The sequence below is a fragment of the Hylobates moloch genome, unplaced genomic scaffold (assembly GCF_009828535.3).
Source record: "Hylobates moloch isolate HMO894 unplaced genomic scaffold, HMol_V3 SCAFFOLD_2, whole genome shotgun sequence".
NCBI classification, from domain to species: domain Eukaryota; kingdom Metazoa; phylum Chordata; class Mammalia; order Primates; family Hylobatidae; genus Hylobates; species Hylobates moloch.
In genome coordinates this window covers 134035809-134056076 of record NW_026652277.1, presented here as the reverse complement: position 1 = coordinate 134056076, position 20268 = coordinate 134035809, and the positions used below count along the sequence as shown (strand labels likewise).

The 20268-nt window shown below is 38.0% G+C and overlaps 2 protein-coding genes across 3 annotated transcripts in view; one reads left to right on the top strand and one right to left on the bottom strand.

The window, feature by feature from the left end:
- The first annotated feature begins 3247 nt into the window (after positions 1–3247).
- On the top strand, positions 3248–7414 carry TSPYL4 (TSPY like 4). Its single transcript, XM_032157266.2, has one exon. The coding sequence runs from the start codon at positions 3349–3351 to the stop codon at positions 4591–4593; it is 1245 nt and encodes a 414-aa protein (XP_032013157.1). The 5' UTR covers positions 3248–3348; the 3' UTR covers positions 4594–7414.
- A 5796-nt stretch (positions 7415–13210) lies between these two features.
- The window catches only part of NT5DC1 (5'-nucleotidase domain containing 1), a 139029-nt gene continuing 131971 nt past the window's right edge, over positions 13211–20268 (bottom strand). For both annotated transcript variants that reach the window (XM_032157228.2, XM_058435497.1), the window contains exons 10-12: positions 19363–19524; positions 18604–18772; positions 13211–13533 (exon numbers count right to left, since the gene is read on the bottom strand). In XM_032157228.2, coding sequence (XP_032013119.1) covers positions 13418–13533; positions 18604–18772; positions 19363–19524 — 447 coding nt within the window. In that variant the 3' untranslated portion in view covers positions 13211–13417. The remainder of the gene's footprint in view (positions 13534–18603; positions 18773–19362; positions 19525–20268) is intronic.

The following is a 20268-nucleotide window of genomic DNA, read 5'->3' as shown; positions in this document are numbered from 1 at the left end:
TCATTCAAATTGTGGCTCCACCACTTGCTGTGTGATCTTGGATAAACCACTTTATTTCTCATTGCCTCAATTTCTTCTGAGGCATAGGGAAGAGGAGGTCATAATATCACCTCACAGGGTCCTTGTAAAAATTAAATGAGATACACATTTAAGCGCATAAAAGTATATGGTATATAGAAAACACTAAATAATGAACCAGAAACTGTATCATTCTGAAAAAGAAACTGCTGGTCAAAGATGTAACAATAGGGGATATTTCACAAATTTTCCAATCTTTACTGTATACTTTAGTAAAGTCATTCCTGTTTGACTGTATTAATTTATGTTTGAACTTCCATTAAATATCTTTTCTCCTTGCAAATAAAAATTACCTCATAGATTTTCATGGCATTTTCTATCGATATTTTTCCATAGAATCATAAGTCACTGATGTAGTTTTTTCTGCATAGTTAGGTTTATTGCCAGTTTCCAGTAGAATAGACTTTACTGTGTACAAAATATATATTATTCTAATGTGCAAAAAATGAAAAATATAACTCATAGCTACTATTATATATCCACCCACCTCAAAATGAAACACAAGGATAGTCATACTATTCATTTTGGTAAAATCTTTTAAAATTTTTATTTAAATTTAAATTTTCAGTTAAATAATCAAGATTCATTAAAACATTCTATGAGATAGTAACTGGGCTATACTGTCGTAGATGCTACAGAAGCTGCTATGCAGTCATCATTAGCTGGGATAAAACTGACCTTAATGAAACAACCAGTAAAGTTAAAAAGTAGAGGATAAATAACTATGGTCATTTGCTGCATAACATTTTGGTCAAAGATGAACTGCATATACAAGTGTGGGACCATACAGTTATAATACTCTTATTTTTACTGTATCATTCTTATGTTTAGATACAAAAATGCTTACCATTATGTTACAAGTGCCTGCAGTATTCAGTACAGCAACATGCTGTTCAGGTTTGTAGCCTAGGAGCAATATGATATACTATTTAGCTTAGGTGTGTAGTAGGCTATTAAAGCTAGGTTTGATAGATGTACTATATGATGTTTCCATAATGACAAAATCCCTGTCATTAAGTGAAACGTAACTGTACTAAGTTGGATGGTAAAAGTCATAAGGGCTATATAGAAATCAGAAGACTGTCTAAATGGCAAGTAATTAAGGAAGGAGGTAAAGTAATTAAGGTGGGAGGAGGCAATTTGCCAATTAATACATACGTGACCATGGGCATGTTAACTTCTCTGTGCTCACTGGGTCTTTGTTTATAAAATCTAATGTATTTAAACTGCCTAGTACAATCTACATGAACTGAATGTTAAAGAATGGCCAAGTGGTTATGAGTGAAAAATGATTCAGGTAACAGAACTAATAAAAGCTAGAGATGGGAATATTTTGAGTAGTAGAGATATAAATCTTTAAAAAATTTTGGCACACACAAAAAGAAAAAGAAGTTCACATGTAATTTTATACTTTTCTATAAATTTATATAATAGCAAACTTCTTTTTTCCTGCTGCATGGAAAAGTAACTTTTATTCAGTATTCCCTGCTTCTCTTCATCTTGGCTCAGGTTATAATGGAAAAGTTACTCTTTCAACAGTGCAAAGGTTCTTTGGAAAAGCAACAGAGCAGTGTCAATAATTCAAAGTCACAAAGTAAATTATAGCACACTGTTTATTTGTTTACAAAGACGATACCTCAATAGATTGATGTCACCCCACAAATAAAAAAAGAGCGTTTATTAAGACAAAGAGGAAAGAGGGAGAGAAAAATAATTGCTCTCTGCTGTGTGACTCTTGTTTGCATATTTCTTATGGGATAACTGATTAGCTGGCAGGCAGTAAAGAGGTCATTCTGGACACACTGTCCTTGGGTAGGCTGACTAGGCATACAAAAAAATCCTGCATGGCAGGCTGTTTCTCTGTATTGTCTGCCAGTGACCTTTCATCAGTACTTTATCTTAGTTGAACCAGAACTACGCTCCTTCCCTCTCTAGAAGTCTCAGTATATATGATGCATTCCTCTAAGAGGAATCCTTTTTCTCTAAATCTGTACCTCTGAGCCTGTATTTGAAAGTGATCATAATCTGGGGTGCTTAAAATGGAGTTTCTTTTACAAAGAGTTGTAATCATAACTGTTTATTTGAATATAAATTTAAGACATTAAACATAAATGTGCAAAATTTAAATTTCCCTTTGGTCTTGCAATTTTCTAAGGATTAACACCATTATTCTCACACTCCAACAAACTAATATATTGTACTGATAATCACTATCAAATGAATTGTAAGAGCTAACTGACTCGAATAGACAATAACTAACCTTACTTTTAAAGTATTTTAAGAGACAATAGCATAGATGCCTGCACGGAGCTGATTATTGTTTTGCTCCTGTGTTGCAATGAATTACCACATGAACATATTTTGAGAAGATTTATTAGCTTCATGTCCCCAGGCATTATGAAGCAGGAACTACTTTTAGATTAAGATTGTAACCTGAGGAAAAGAACATATGCATCAGTTTAGAAATTAAAATCCCCTGAGATATTTCTTTCAGTAATGCTTAAAAGCCTAAATTTATGCTCGTGTGCCAGTCACTTCTACGTAAGGAAAAACATTTTGCTACTCTTTGTTAAAAGTGAAGAGGAAATATTGTCCACTTGTTTTGTAGATGTTGGCCAAATTATATAAACTTTAAAATCTGTAAGACAAATTGAAATATTCCTTTATTATGTTTTGTTAGGATGAGAGAAGTTTGCCTTTCAGCTGCTCCTTAATTTTAAAAATAACACGAAACACAGCAACACTTCTCTTTAAAAATCTAACTCTGCTCATTTAAATTCTTTGGTAATAGCCATGAATCCACACCTTAAAGAAGTAAGGCCTGTGAGTTCGTGAATCCACTTTCCTACTCATGAGAAGCCCAATGAACTGACTTGAATAGACAGTAACTCCCCTTATTTTAAAGTAAGTATTTTCAGAAACAATAGGTTAGGTGCCTTAGAAATTCATTCAGAGGCACATTAACACAGTTCTAACATGCTTGAGTCTGGTCTACATTCATTTACGTAAGTAAAACTCCCCTTCCAGACTGATGAAATTCTTTTTGTAACAAGAAGACAAAGGAATACGATGGATTGATAAGCGTAGTCACCGGCGCAGAGAGTTCTCGCGCGACGTTAGGACGCTACCGCCCTGACATCACCAGTTGCCATGGTAGCACCACCGAGAGTAAAAGAGGGGTGGTGCTAGACGTTTCGGGCAGAGCTCGGCCGCTGCGGAGGACCAGGAACTCTCCTTCTCCCTTCTCCCGCTAGTCTGACTTCTTCCAAAATGAGCGGCCTGGATGGGGGCAACAAGCTCCCTTTCGCCCAAACCGGCGGCCTGGCTGCCCCCGACCATGCCTCAGGAGATACGGACCTAGACCAGTGCCAAGGGCTCCATGAAGAAACCGAGGCGACACAGGTGATGGCGAACACAGGTGGGGGCAGCCTGGAGACCGTTGCGGAGGGAGGTGCATCCCAGGATCCTGTTGACTGTGGCCCCGCGATCCGCGTCCCAGTTGCCGGGAGTCGCGGCGGTGCAGCAACCAAAGCCGGGCAGGAGGATGCTCCGCCTTCCACGAAAGGTCTGGAAGCAGCCTCTGCCACCGAGGCTGCTGACAGCAGCCAGAAAAATGGCTGTCAGCTTGCAGAGCCCCGTGGCCCTGCTGGGCAGAAGGCTCTAGAAGCCTGTGGCGCAGGGGGGTTGGGGTCTCAGATGATACCCGGGAAGAAGGCCAAGGAAGTGACGACTAAAAAGTGCGCCATCTCAGCAGCAGTGGAAAAGGAGGGAGAAGCAGGGGCGGTGATGGAGGAAAAGAAGGTAGTGCAGAAGGAAAAAAAGGTGGTAGGAGGGGTGAAAGAGGAGATACGGCCCAGGGCCCCGAAGATCAATAACTGCATGGACTCGCTGGAGGCCATCGATCAAGAGTTGTCAAACGTAAATGCCCAGGCTGACAGGGCCTTCCTTCAGCTTGAGCGCAAGTTTGGCCGCATGCGAAGGCTCCACATGCAGCGCAGAAGTTTCATTATCCAGAATATCCCAAGTTTCTGGGTTACTGCCTTTCGAAACCACCCCCAGCTGTCACCTATGATCAGTGGCCAAGATGAAGACATGCTGAGGTACATGATCAATTTGGAGGTGGAGGAGCTTAAACACCCCAGAGCAGGCTGCAAATTCAAGTTCATCTTTCAGGGCAACCCCTACTTCCGAAATGAGGGGCTCGTCAAGGAATATGAACGCAGATCCTCTGGCCGGGTGGTGTCTCTTTCCACTCCAATCCGCTGGCACCGAGGCCAAGACCCCCAGGCTCATATCCACAGAAACCGGGAAGGGAACACTATCCCTAGTTTCTTCAACTGGTTCTCAGACCACAGCCTTCTAGAATTCGACAGAATTGCAGAGATTATCAAAGGAGAACTGTGGCCCAATCCCCTACAATACTACCTGATGGGTGAAGGGCCCCGTAGAGGAATTCGAGGCCCACCAAGGCAGCCAGTGGAGAGCTCCAGATCCTTCAGGTTCCAGTCTGGCTAATCTCTTTCCTGTGAGAAGCTTCTGCACAAGTTTCCTTACCACCTCCTCTTGGACCTATGCTTGGCCAACAGCATGCAGTCTTACGTCTGCTTTCTCTGCATACTCTGGATTATCTTTTCCTTTGGTTCTTCTAAATCTTCAGTAATCGGTTGCAAGATTGTTGGCTTACCTGCCTATGCCATTCTTCCTCTGGGCCTTCATGCTTTTCTGCATTGTGTTAACATGTTTCAAGTGCATGGCCTTCTACGGCTTCTATGCCAAGCGTATGATACTACAGATATAGTGTACCATACTGCCTTTCTTTGCATGGCTTGGACCCTGTCTGTGACCATGGTCTTCTCCCAGTTTAAGTGGTTCTGTACCACAAAGAATCTTGATACATCTTCACAAATAACTGATTGGGCTTCATACTTTATGCTGGCTGTGTCCTGATACCCATGTACTTATGGTAAGCTCTTTGGGTATTACCACTGCAAGACAAAACTGTTATCTTAACCTGGCCATCAACCCAAATTGGACATTCCAGACTACCACCAACTGGATCCCAGCTGCCTTCCTGGGCTTGTGCCATCCACCCTACTGATTATCTGATAGAACAAGCTGGTGGCTGATGGGTGACTGCTAGGTGTGAATGAGGTAATAGATGAAAAGTGTTGTATGTTATCACATTGGTTTTCCTGTACCTTTGGTTACTCTACATCATGACCAGCTACTGGTGAGTATGAAGCCTGTGCTATAGCTCACCCCTACTTGCTCTCACCTTCTGGTTGAACTTTGCTTAGGCCACTGTTGTCTGCCTCATCAGGAACTATCTGTAGACGTAGCTCCCAGGGAGCTCACCGGAACACCCCCTACCACCAGGATGGGCAGTCATATGTGACAGTGCCCAAAGCAAGGCTGGAATGCAGTCCCATCCAGCTTAGTCTTTCTGACTCAGCCAACAAACCATCCTTAATCTGAGCAACTTCTTTAGGCATTTCCTCTTTTCCCCGCCTGCACCCACTCTGAACATGACAAAAGTTGCCAGAGTTGGGGCATTGAGGAAGAGATATTTCTGGAATATGAGACTTGTTATGCCTCTCTCTCTCTTTCTTTCTCTCCCTCCCCCTCCCCCTCGCTGCCCCTCTCCCTCCCCCTCTCCCTTCCATCCCTTCTTCCCTTTCACTCTGAAGCAGTTTTAGCTTATTAACAGAAAACAAAACTGGCAAAGCATGCTTTTTGTTTAATTTGCTCTTTCCCTGATTGTGTTCAGAGAGAAAGTTTATGATTAAATGGGCTCCAGATCTCTTATTGCCGTTATTCCTCCACCCCACTTGTTTTAGCAAGGTCTGAAAGTTTCAAAGGGAGACCTATAGGTTAATTGTTTAGTTATAGGCAGAGTTAAATTAGGCAGATTTTGACATCTTTATCTTTTTACCCCATCCATTCTACCAAAACCTGTGTATTTCTTGAGCTTTTAGTTTGAGAAGCTGGAGAGAGAAGGGCCTCACAGTGATGGATTCAGGACGGGTCCTGAACAGGATGTGAGCAAAGGCAACCAAAACTTAGCTTCACTCCACTTTTCTAAAGATGGAAATTCTTTTTTGGCCCTTGGACCGCTTGGAAATGACCCTAGGGTAGCATTTTGTAGGTCACTCTTCTCCTTTGTACTATTTTGTTCTTGCCCTGATGTGCCTTGGGTCTCCATCCTACTGCCTGGCTTTCTTGGCTCTCATTTCTCAATTTCTGCATTTCCTTCCCTGCTCCTAACAAATGAAGAAGCAGGCTGCAGCCTGCATTGTGGAAGATCTCCAGCCTCCTTGTAGGGAATAAGGGGATGTGTAGCATCTATGTGGATTTTCAGGGACAAGTTCCAGTAGGTGGGACAGTGATGCTGTCAAGGCTGTCTTAGTTATGATCATGTGTGGTGATAAAGACCATCCACCATCACCCTTTTCCCCTTTGGTTTTGAAGGCCTTGCCCTAAGCTCCCTGAGGGTTTAGGAGGTCTGAACACATGCAGTGGAGAGGTTAGTCGAGGTTGGGAAACTGAGTGAAGTCCAGAGCAGAAATGAGCCTGCTGTGGAGTGGGTTTGGAAAGGCCCACAGGAAAGACCCTGCAGGATCAGGGGTGGCAGGGGAGGCCCCTGAGGTGCTCTCCAGGGAAGAGGGGCTGGGGTTTAAATAGCATGCTTGGAGGAAGATTTTCCTTCAATTTTTCCTAAGTCCTTGAATTCACCAGTAGATTTTTGTAAACAAAATGTAAGTCTGGATGTTTTCTCTCAATTATCCTAGGAGTGACCTTTATATGTGTGGAAGATTAATGGTATATGCTCCTTATGTCACTGTTTTTGAGTAAAATCCATTTCCTTCCTCCGTTTCAGCCTATGACAAAATTGATGTTTACAGGCCTGCTTTTTGCTTATAATTGACAACATGTGCAAAAATACCAAATTTGTGTCCTGTGCAGTATGAAGACTTCAGTGAATATACATTAATGTATTAGCTTGTTTTGCTCTCTGTTCATATATGGCTCTATTCTTAGAAATATAATTTGAATGTGATCTTTCAGTAGCCTGAATATTTTACAAATTATTGCTATGTCTTGTGAAAATAACCTCAAAAAGAAAAATATGACTCTGTTGTCTTACCTGGTATTTCTTGCCCTAGTAGTGTACTTGACATTTATGTTCCTAAGCAGTATAAGTACTAGTGGAATTTCTCTGTCAAACTCAATGATCATTAGTACTTTTGTCTTCTCCTATGTGCTTGAAGGAAAAATAAAGTGTCACTAACGTATTTCTTGTTTTCATCAAAAAATAAAAATAAATAAAAAAATTCTGTGTTGTCTAGGTTAATTTAAGGTTGGGAAATCATTAAAGTTATCAAATGATACCAGTAACTATCATCCTGAAAGTTTAAAAAAAAAAAAAGGCAACAGCCACCAAACCTTCCAAGATTTTTCACCTGAAAAATGGTAAATAGGAGCCCAACTGCAACTGCATACTCATGAGCATTATTTTTTCTATATAACCAGTGCAGTTTTTGGTGGTAATTGAAGCACCATATAGTATCACTTAAAATATTGTTTTCAGTGGAAAACTTGTCTATGCAGCATCCTTGTTCATTACATTTATTATTAACTGTGCCTTCCGAGATCTAATAAGCTTAAGATAGACTTTTGGAAGAATTAATTATTATGTATTCTGTGAGTGCTACTTACATTCTTTTCTTACACCAGTGTGTCGTTTTAAAAAGAATACCAAGAAAATATGAAATAAAATGTCTAGAGACAAATGATACCAGGTATCACAACTTTAATTACCAGTAATGATAGTTTTGCTGTATAGCAGCAATTACATGAAGGTTTATTGGATAAATACCTCTGCATTCTCTGCAGTAAGGAGGGCTTTGTGGATGCTGCAAAATCTGTGAAAATGAATTGCCAAGTATTTGTAGCCATCTGAGCAAAAATTTGACAAAAATGGCCCAAAATTTCTCATTTGAGTTAGAAACTTAAACATACAGTTAAATAGATGCTGACTCTTGGTGCAATTATTACTTGCAATTTCTTGCTGAGGTATTTTTTTCTAGGGCTGGAAAACTTTAAGTATTAGAGAGCTAGGTTTTCTTCTGCAAGCTCTACATCCGTCTTAATCCTAAATTCCTCTAACAATGTTCATTTTACCTTTTCAGTTTAGTGATTGATTTCTGCACTGTCAGCCACCTGTTTCAAACTTTATTATACCTTTTCTATGCCTGTTCTGGACGTAATCAGAAAATGTAATTTTTCCTACACTTGGTTTATTATCTGCTTTAGTCTAACCAATAGCATTCACTCTAATAGGCTGGCACCACTTATTTGTTACAGATTAGCATGGTTTCTGTTCTGTTTAGCCTAATAAAATTAGTCATTAAATTACTCAATTAGGCATCTTACAGGTTTCACTTACCAACCAATTGGTTCACTGCTATAGCCCTGCTCCATTTCTTTGTATTGCTTTTTCTTCCTTAATTCTAGACCTCAATTATTCTTTATGTGGACCTCCAAACCAGTTAAGAAGTTCTACCATCTTCTGGTCACCTAAGAAGTATCATTTTAGTCTTCTCAGGCCATAATCCTTGTGAGTAGTGGTGACACTGCATAATTTCCCTGGTCCTCACACAACAATTTCCTTGCGCTTCCATTTCTGGGCATTCAACACAAGCCAGATGCTTATAAAAGGCTTCTCTGACCTTCTTATCAGGCCCTTCTCCCCATTACTCCTGGTGCTGCTGCTTTATCAGCACGCTTATAAAAGGCTCCTCTGACCTTCTTATCAGGCCCTTCTCCCCATTACTCCTGGTGCTGCTGCTTTATCTCCAGTTAACTCAAGCGTCCTTAAATGTTTTCATCATTAACAAACAAACAAAAACCAAAACAAACCCTTACCTATATTTTTAATTATTGAGTTCCTGTCCTAGAGAATCACAATTTAAGACCTGGATATTTGATCTTGTTTCAGTGACGTATTCCCTGGCTTCACAATCTCCTCAAAAGATCTGAGATATGTCAGGCACTTCAAAGTGCACATATTACTTTGATAATCCTTGCAACACAAGTTTTATTATTTCCATTTAAATAGTTGAGAAAACAGAGGTCCAGAAAGTGGAAGTAAACTGCCTAAGATGCAAGTCTCACTGTTGAGTTTTCTGATTTCAAGCTAGCATAACTTCTACTCCATCACAGCTATCGTAATAAATTTGGCATACAAATGTTAACAAAAACCCTATTGACACATGAGTATTCACGCCTCAGTTGAAGGTTATGCTTAATCATTCATGAATAGCCTTTGAGAAGGGTACATTTTATCACTTGGTTTAATACAGGATTCCATACAGTTACAGATTAACACATTTGAATTTACTTATGTAACCTTGATGTTTGCTGCACATGAATGAAATTATCAGTTTGTTCCCTTCATCAAAGGCACTGAATATTTAATGTACCAAAAAGACATTAAACGTTATACTCATGGAATTTAGCTGCTAAGCATTGTAAGGAACCGCTGACATTTCTGTTAAGAGAATATTTATTTTTTAATTGATTAAACTTGGTGATTGCTTTTAACACATTTAGATAGTGATTTATTTCTTTTCTTTATTAAACTTTGTTAAGCTTTATTAAACTTTGATCTTTACCAAGGAAACAACATGACCAAAGTACCAAAAAAAGTAAAATAAACTTGTTTTTTGAAAAGAGTCTGTGAACAGGTACATGGTACAACAAACTGATTGGCAAGCAGTCTATATACTTTTCTAGTTGTCATTCTAAGTAATGACCCAACTTCTCTATAGGCCCAGGTATACTATTTCCCACTAAGTTTACTCAAAGATGAGTTTTCATCACTCCTTCTCCATTTTGGTTACTTCAGCACCAGTGAGGGAAATTTACCAACCAGTTAAGGTGAACATTAACCCAGAATATGAAGAAAGAGTAGGCCTGCTTACTGATGATCTTGACATGTGTGGCTTCCAAGAGTAACAGACTCATTATATGCTTTAGGACTCCTGATTCTTGGATCTCTATTTTACTTTCCTAGGTAAGTTTTATATTACAGATATTTAATATATTTGGCTAAATTATGAATTACTTAAAGATAGAGGCTGTGTCTTCACTTTTAATCCCTCTCATGTCCTAGCATGACATTATTGCTAAATTGAAGTATGGTTTTGGGCTGAGAATTTGCCCTAGTCTAGATTCAATACTGGAAGACATTATGTATCAAGTAATTAAAAGTGTGATTTTGAGGATCAAACTTGGGTTCATGTATTGCTCTCTTAGTAACAGTGTAACATAGAGCAAGCACTGTATTTAATCTCTCTGAATTTCAATTTTCCCATCTGTACAATTTAATAATTATATACATCTCATATGGTTGCTAGAGAGAGTAAACAAGATAATGTACATGAAGTAGCCTAGTGAGGAGTCAGCACTCATGACCACTGTTTTACGATTATTTCTGAGGATAGTTCTAGAGACCAACAAGAGACACCTTTCTGAATTCATTCTATGTGGACTGGACCATGCCCAGGGATTTTCAAGGGTGGCAATAAGACCATACTGCGTCAATTACTTGGTATGCCCTCATGGCTTTAATAAAAGCAGTCAAGTGTATTCCAGTCTTGCACCAATCTGGAACTAACTCATGATAGTCTTCTTGTACTCAAGAGGCTGAAAAGATGTAAGGGACTGTTACTCCAACACTGAAGATTTTAAAAAGCTGTCCATGTATTTCTAACATTCAGTCAAGGTTATTATATCTAGAGAGGCAGTTTGATCTTCCATTTTATGCTGATTTGTTATATAAAATAATTATACAAATTTATTTTCATTCAAACCAGTTCACTAAAAGTGTGTGTGTGTGTATTTATTTTTGGATATGAATATTGGTGGGGAAATAATACTCGATTTCAGTTTAGAGTTTACACAAACTCAGAAGTTGATTTTAGATTGCAATTCATGGTTCAGATAAAGTTTTTACTACCCCAGTATTCCAAATACCAGATTCTGACAAAAGATTTGGTCACTGAGCCATTCAGATCTTTCCTCTGCTGATGTGATAAACAGTGGCCAGCAAAGAAAACCTCTGCTCGCTTACATCTATTTTTAGGTGTCCTTTAGATTATGAATGTTTGCCTATATGCAAATATTACACGTCTTCTGTCCATTTATACAATTGTTTTGCTTCATATAACTTCTTTAATATTTTCTTTTTAATTTTTATGGATTTGGATTATTTTTAATCTTCATATCCAATCAGAAACATTGGCACTCTTTAGAAACAATGAAATACAAATTTAAAAAGCCTAATTATAGTCTTTCTAATTACAGAAAAAAACATTCATTAGAAGAAATACTGACTGCTAGAAAGGAAGGAAATTTAGAAATAAACTAAGCTTTTCCTTTCATAAGATGGAAAAAAATGAAGCCAAATTTGGTGGTAACTTGTTCAGGGTCTTTAGGTAGAATGATAAAGGGAAGACTAGAACTTCTGACAACTGAATTCTGCCTCCTGAACCCCCGCCACTACTCAGTGGCCCAAAAAGTGCAATTATTTCTTATTTTGGAGTTCTCATTTATCATATTAACAGTAGTTCATAAGCATTTAAAGATGTATTATTTGCCATTTACAGAATAAACATGGATAAGGAAAAATAGCTTTATTTTTAAAAGAAATAAATTCTCTATTTAAAGCATACATGAGATAGTATCTTTCATTTAGTCCTAAGCTTGATTATTTATGCTCATTGTAATATTCCAGTGACATTCTGGACATAAATTTCAAGTATATCACCATATACTTATTGTTAAATATCAAACAAAGCTACTGACTGTGAGGGAACAATTTCAGTGATTTTTTTTGTTTGTTTGTTTTTACTTACCCTGAGATACTCATCCCACAGGATATCTGAGATTTAGCTGAACATTTACAAATTTTAACAATTATTTTTTCTTTCCATTGCATGCATCGATATGCCAAATTCTGCACTTCAATCCAGGTAAAATAATGATACTGTTGGTAAACCAGATAGTGAAAACCAGTGTGTTTGCTAATACTGCCCATGATAGACAGAGTGAAATCAAAGCATAAACAGTAGCCAGGAACCTATACTGCAAACATTTGGCTTCAAGTATCTTGCAACAAATAGCTACTAATATGACCATACATAGCACACAGAACACCACAGTCCTGGATTGTAGCATGCCTGTAAAACCATTAAAGCATTTTTTTCTCAAACTTTTTGTTCATTATTACCCTCCTTCCCAATTACAGAAATTAAATTCAAATTAAATTAAATAGTTTTAACTACAAATTTCTTCCCAATGAGATAAATTAATACTAAGGAATAAGATTTTGTTGGATAGGATGATTTTGGAAGTCCACAATCCATATCTAATATTTTTTCACCCCAAGAACCAATTTTTGTCCCCAACTGAGAATGTAATGCTGAAAGTTGATTAAATAAATTAAATAGCCTTTAACATTATTAGAAAAAAACCTAGTGGGTAACAATGGAGGTTGAGATAGTTGACTTCTAGATCATCTCTGTTCCATACTTGCTGTATGAACAGAGAATAAATCATGTCTTTTTATTTTCTTGTTTTGGAGAACACAGGAATAGCATAAAACCTCATAGCCTGCAAAAATCACTTAATCTCACTGGACTCAGTGTTCTTGACTATTAATTGAAAGAACTGGTATAGATCAGTTGGTTTTCAATTCTGGCTGCAATTTCCTAGGGCATATAAAAGATAACAAAAGATAACAACGCTCAGCCATATTTACCCAGACCAGTTAAGCCAAGTCTCTGGAGGATATGTTCTAGCCAGTGGGTCTCAGACTGTACTGTAAATCAGAATCACCTGATGGGCTTGTTAAACCACAGATTGGTAGGCCTTACTCTCAGAGCTTCTGATTCAGCAGGTTTTGGGTGGGGCCTGCAAATATGCATTATCAAGTTCTCAGGTAATGCTATGCTATTAGTCTATGGATCACACTTTCAGAACCACTGGACTAGGCATATGTGTAAAAGTGACTGTGTGTCCCCAGGTGAATTCTAATCACAAAACTACTGTATAGAAAATATCAATAAGGTTCTAAGTTTTAGGATACTGAGATTTTAATATAATAAGAGTTGTTAAACATCAAGATGATTTATAGAAAGGAGACCTATGGACAAATATCAACTTACTGGTCAATAAAACTCATTCCTTAAAGTCTTTTACAGTATTTTTTGAAAATTAACTTTTTTTTTTTTAACTGCATATATGGGTCTTCACTTCATTTTTCAGTAAAGACAACTTATTTGGATATCAGTGTCTCATCACTTGATAAGACTAGTGGAGGATTTGGATAGTAGCCAGCTGTTTTTGAATTGCTTGAAGAGAATCTTGTAAATTTGTAGTCCAGAGGTAATTCTGGGGAGGAAAAAAAAAATTTAATTATTGCACAGGCCTCTGAATACCTTTCATAAACAAATCAAAACTTGATATTCACTGATAATAAAACTTATTTTTTAGACTTGTAAAATTTTAATATTTCTTTTGCTCCTTCAGTAGGTCTGTGTGTAGCTATTATTATAAGGTTAAAAATGTGTATAAACCAACCACCATTGTAATATATATGGCTGATAAACAAACTTTTACGACAGCTATAAAAAAGGCTTCTAGGCATTTAAATGTGAATGAGATAACCATGTCTAGCAGAATATCCACAAACATAGAAACATTACTTGAATATAAAAAGGTTTTAAGAGGCAAAGGGATGTACCAGGTTATTTTTCACTTCCTATCTCATTTAAAACAATTTAATTTTATTCTTTCTCCCATATTACAGAAAAGGTCTATCAAAGGTCACTTAGGATGAAGAGTTAGATATCTTTCCCTATGCAATTTATAATAATGTTTAAGTCAAATCACATTTAGAGATATCTCAAATCATCCCCAGAGCTCTAGTGAGTTTAATTTTAATGCTCTGCACAGAAGTTAATACAAAAATATGAAAGCTTATCTGAATAAAAATTAAAAAAAAATCTCCCAGGCCCTCTTCAGAGGATCATGTAACTGGTGAATGAGACCTAATAATCTTCTTCATAGTCACAGGAAGAGGGTTACTAAGAATAATCTTCAAATGCTTAGCTAAATAAGAATTTTAGGCTGGGCGCGGTGGCTCACGCCTATAATCCCAACACTTTGGGAGGCCGAGGCGGGTGGATCACAAGGTCAGGAGATCGAGACCATCCTGGCTAACACTGTGAAACCCTGTCTGTACTAAAAAACAAAAAATTAGCTGGGCGCGGTGGCGGGCGCCTGTAGTCCTAGCTACTCAGGAAGCTGAGGCAGGAGAATGGCGTAAACCCGGGAGGCAGAGCTTGCAGTGAGCCGAGATTGCGCCACTGCACTCCAGCCTGGGCGACAGAGCAAGACTCCGCCTCAAAAAAAAAAAAAAAAAAAAAGAATTTTAATACATACAACATGGCAACTTTCTTCAATTTAAGGAAGAAGAATCGGAAGTTCAAAAAAATTAACTAGACTTCTAACTTCAACGAGAAAATCTGGATAAAATATAAACATGAGACTGAAGTCACCAGAGAGCTAAAGAGGCAACCAAGACTTGAGGCACAATTCCTGGGAAGGAGGAACCAGCAGAGAGAGGAGCTAACACTAAGCCTCAGCTTTTCTCCTCTGGTGCTGGAATTCTGGCTGGTGGTAGGGGCTATTACAAGCAGCAGAAAAACCAGTTGAGATTTTGACAGTCTTGCAGGGCTGCAGAGACAAAAATTGAGGGGCTAGGACCACTGTAAAGGAAGGGTCAGAGAACTGGACTCTGCTGGTTGTCTCCTCAAACCCTTTGCCAAATGCTGAAGGAAATTTGGAAACTAAGAATCCAAGCGGAAAGCATATGCCTCTATAAAGGAGAGTGGATTTTTTTTAGGCATTTTCTTGGTATTGTGAAAATGGAGCGATTAAGTTCTGACCTGAGAGAGGAGAGGGGACTTTGTGAGTATCTTCGACTGGCAGTTATATATTTCTGAGAACTAAGGGTTTATAATTATAAAGTGATCTCTCTCATGCTAATCATTTTTCCCCTTAATATCTACTTTGTTTCATATTAATGCAGCCACTCTCTCTCTCTCTTTTTTTTTTTTTGGTTACTGTTAGCATGGTATTATTTCGTCCATCTTTTGATATTTAAACTTTCTGAATCCTTATGTCTCAAATATATCTCTTATAAACAACCTGTAATTGGGTATTGTTATTTTTATTTTTTTATTTTTATTTTGAGACAGAGTCTTGCTCTGTCGCCCAGGCTGGAGTGCAGTGGCGCAATCTCTGCTCACTGCAAGCTCCGCCTCCCGGGTTCACGCCATTCTCCTACCTCAGCCTCCCACAGGCGCCCGCCACCATACCCGGCTAATTTTTTGTATTTTTTAGTAGAGATGGGGGTTTCACCGTGTTAGCCAAGATGGTCTTGATCTCCTGACCTCGTGATCTGCCCGCCTCGGCCTCCCAAAGTGCAAGGATTACAGGCGTGAGCCACTGTGCCCCGCCGGGTATTGTTATTTTTTTTTAATTGGCTATTAATTGGAGTATTTGGTCACATACATTTAATGTAATTACTTCAGGTTTAAATTTAACATTTTACTAAATGCTTTCCATTTGTCTTGCTGATTCTTTTTTTTTTTTTGAGACGGAGTCTCGCTCTGTCACCCAGGCTGGAGTGCAGTGGCGTGATCTCGGCTCACTGCAAGCTCTGCCTCCCGGGTTCATGCCATTCTCCTGCCTCAGCCTCCTGAGTAGCTGGGACTACAGGCGTCCACCACCACGCCCGGCTAATTTTTTGTATTTTTGGTAGAGACGGGGTTTCACAGTGTTAACCAGGATGGTCTTGATCTCCTGACCTCGTGATCCTCCCGCCTCGGCCTCCCAAAGTGCTGGGATTACAGGCGTGAGCCACCACACCTGGCCGTCTTGCTGATTCTTAATATTCTCTCATCTCCTTTGTTTTCTTTTAGATTCTTAAATTATTTTACATATTAGCTTCGTATAGTATATCATCACAATTCTCTTGACAGTTATTTTTGAGATTACAAAATGCATTTCTGACATCAATACTGAACATAGTCTTATCCTTAATTGTTTAATTCTAGCATGTTAGAACATGTTAATTTTTGCTGCCTCACTCTGGCATATATATATACCATTACTGTCAGGCATTTTAATTCTCTATGTAAATCCCATGGGACTTTAATTTTTATTGTTTCAAGCAGTAAGCATTCATTTTTTATTCATATACTTATACCATATACTTATATCATATACATTCTTCTTGCATCTCAAGTCTTCCAACATGAATTATTTTTAATTGTACCTGGAGAATAATAATCTTTATTTCCTTTAGGGTTTCTGGACATACATTTTCTCTATTATTCTCTGTCTAAAAATATTTTACCTTTTTTTTTTTGAGACAGTCTTGCTCTGCTGCCCAGGCTGGAGTGCAGTGGTGTGATCTCAGCTCCCTGCAACCTCTGCCTCCCCGGTTCAATCAATTCTCCTGCCTCAACCTCCCGATTAGCTGGGATTACAGGCACCTGCCACCACACCCGGCTAATTTTTGTATTTTTAATAGAGACGGGGTTTCACCACGTTGGCCAGACTGGTCTCACACTCCTGACTTCAGGTGATCCGCCCACCTCGGCCTCCCAAAGTGCTGGGATTACAGGCATGAGCCACCACGTCCGGCCAATATTTTACTTTTACTCTTTACAATGTTTAACTGGGTATAGAATTCCATCAAGATTCACATCATTTTCTTTCAGCAATTTAAAGCTATCATTCTATTGTCTTTGACTCTCCTCTGTTTCTGATAAGTCAGATGTCAATCTGTTATTTAATCTACACTTATGCTCTTGATTGCTTTTAATATTTAATTATCTTTGGCATTTAGCAGTTGACTCTGAATTTATTTTTTATTCATTTTGTTTCATTTCTTTGGGCTTCTTAAACCTTTGGCTTATTTTTTTTCCCCATCATTTTCTCTCATCTCACTTATTCTCTCATCTCCTGGGACTCCAATCACAGATGCCCCTCAGTAACTGCAGGGGACCCCTGTGGATACCAAAGCCTGTGCATGCTCAAGTCTAAAAATGGCATAATATTTGCATTAAACCTACATACATCTTCCTGTATACTTTAATTCATCACTAGATTACTTAATATCGAATACAATGTAAATGCTATGTAAATAGTTATTATACTGTATTTTTAAAAATTTGTAACATTTTAAATTGTTGTATTATGTTTTATTGTTTTTTCCTCTGAATAATTTTTATCCACAATTGGTTGAATCTGAAAATGTGAAACCCGAGAATACAGAAGGAAGATAACATCATTCTAGGACTCAAATTATTTCTAAAAACAATTCACATAAAATTCAGTGCATATCTTACCTGAAATCTTACTCCTTCTCACTATATCTTTTATGTCTCAGCCTCTCTTCTGTATCTTTTATGGTTTTTCTCTTATTGCTTCATTCCAAATATGTTCTTTTGACCTAATTTCCAGTGCACTAAGTGACTTTTCATCTGTGTCTAATACGCTGTTAAATCCATTTGTTAAGTTCTTAATTTCACTTTTTAAATATTTAAATTCTACAATCTCCATTCTTTTTATACCACAGTTTATACAATAGTTTTTGTATCTACCAAATTTCTCATTCCTTCCTTTTCTGTATTTGACTATAATAAACATGGTTATTTCTGTTAGTGCGGTCTCATATCTTTATGTGCCCAGATATTTTTCATTATGCACTGAATTTTATATGAATTGTTTTTAGAAATAATTTGAGTCCTAGAATGATGTTATCTTCCTCAAAAGATAGTCTATATTTGTTTGTACCAGGTGTGCAGGGGCACTAATAATCTGAAATCTCCTCAATCCAATTTTAGGTATTCAGCTGATTTCAAGCTGAATTTTAGTCCCTGTGAAAATGGAGATTTCTTCTCAATTCATCCTTATTCTAAAGTAAAGCCCTTCAGGGCCTCAACATAGATTGAGGGAGTTCACCAGACCCACCCCTCCTTAGGCAGGCCCTCTCCTCCAGTTCCTATTCCTGCAGATTCATGAAGTTACTGAAAGGCCCACTCACCCTCTGTGGTGCCCCCTCCAGAATCAGCAAATACCCAGGGGGAAAAGCAGCCTCAAATGCCAGGTTCACCTTACTGGGCCTCCTCAGCAGCTTGTCCTGGTAACTCTTCCCTAATTTTATAACATGCCTCCAAGCTGACTTAAAAAAAAATTGTTGAGCTTTTGTAGTTGCCTCCCACAGAAGTGCTGGTCCTAATTACCTAGGTTCCATATCTAGAAGATGTTTTCCCCAAAGATAAATCAATGTTGTGGGAAGATTTCTTTTTCTTAACGATAAGAATTCTAGTACTGGTCATTATTGTCTAGTAACAGGTGAAGCTTTATAGTTATTTTCCCCCTTACCTGCGATTGCTTCAATACTTGGAATTGCAATAGTGCTGTAAGTACTGATTCTCTTACAAGACCATGTATAAACCAAGGAGTCTTCTGTATTTTCCAGTCCCAAAACTGAATCAATAAAAAAAGAGCCCCATTTTTTAGATGAAGTATTTAAAGGCTTTGCTTTTGGTCCCTGAAACAAGAGAACAGAATAATTAAAATGTTGATTAACTAATGTTCAATCTCATAATTTTTTTGTCTATTAAGTAAATAAAAACTTTGAAACCCTGTAGGAATCTACAAATAGGCTTTGGGCACACATTAAATTTTTGGAACAGCAATAATATTTCCTCCTTATTATGAAGTATCCTTTATTTTAAACAGAAACTAGCTTTTTATATGGTCAATTGGTTATTATCTGAAAACTAGCCCAAACAAAGCAACCTAGAAACATAATTTTTTCCCTATAATAAAAATAACTCTCTATTCTATTATGATGATGATGTCTAAAGGGTAGTTAAAAAACAACTTGGTCTAATTTTCTTATTTAGTATTTATTTTTTAGAAAGGAATGAGGATGGAATTATTATTTATTGCTTTCAATACAAATGGAACATGAAGTCAATAAAATTAATACAAAGTTTCAAATTATTAGTCTTTTTTTTTTAACATGATGGTATTCGGCCTGACCAGGACAATTTTGGGGTTAAGTAGTATAAAGATACTTTAGCTTTCAAACATAAATATTTTTCTTTCAAGGAAAGAGCTGCAGGGAATGCTTACCTCATATTTTCCTTTCTTCTCTAGAGGCTCTGACTCCTCAGGCCTCTGACTCCTCGTGCCTTCATCCCCTCTGAGTTCTTCCAGGATGAGGACTGTCTCCCAATTACTATAGTGACGAGCTGGGAAAATATCTGAATGCATGCTGTCACCAAAATAAACAACCTGTAAGACAGATAGCAGATGCTGTTTGAGGCACAGAATTGTGAAAAGTGGCATTTATTTCATATAAGGAAGAAGAAAATTTTTCAACAGGCATCAGAGTATGACAATCAAAAATTGCATAAACATCTTAAACTTATTTGAATAACCTCACAGGTGACCATCAACTTGTCTCATTTGATTCACAGGGTGCCAGATTTGTCTTAAGAAGTTATACAACACATTCACAGGTAGAAGAGAGCATAAGGTGAAATAAGTGATTTTATTCCATTTTCCTAAAGAAGTGAACCTATGTTTACATAGATGTTTACAATTATTAATAAAATGGCCCCTGCAGTTGAAGAACTGGTGAGGTATTAGAGACAACTTGTTATAGTGGGTTAGAGATTATTAAAAGTGCAAATCACAACCACTTTTCAAGAGAGTTTCTGGGCCCAACCCCAGATTGGTTGGAACAGAATCTGTGAGAGTGGGGCTGAGCATGTTGAATCTGGCAAGTTCCCTAGGCAGTCTGAGGCAAAACTCCATTGATTGAGTCCATACCTCTCAATTTTCAGATGTGAAAACAGAGGTAAGGGATATGAGAATCAGCATCTGCAAGTCAGACTGCTCTATCCATTAACCCTCAGGAGTCCCCAGGAGACTGTGGCATGGTGACAGCCAATGGAGCAGGGCTCTGTTACCCCATGATCTCTCAGCTCACAGAAATTCTGGTAAATATTTTCTTAGAAGAAATGGTTCTGCTGT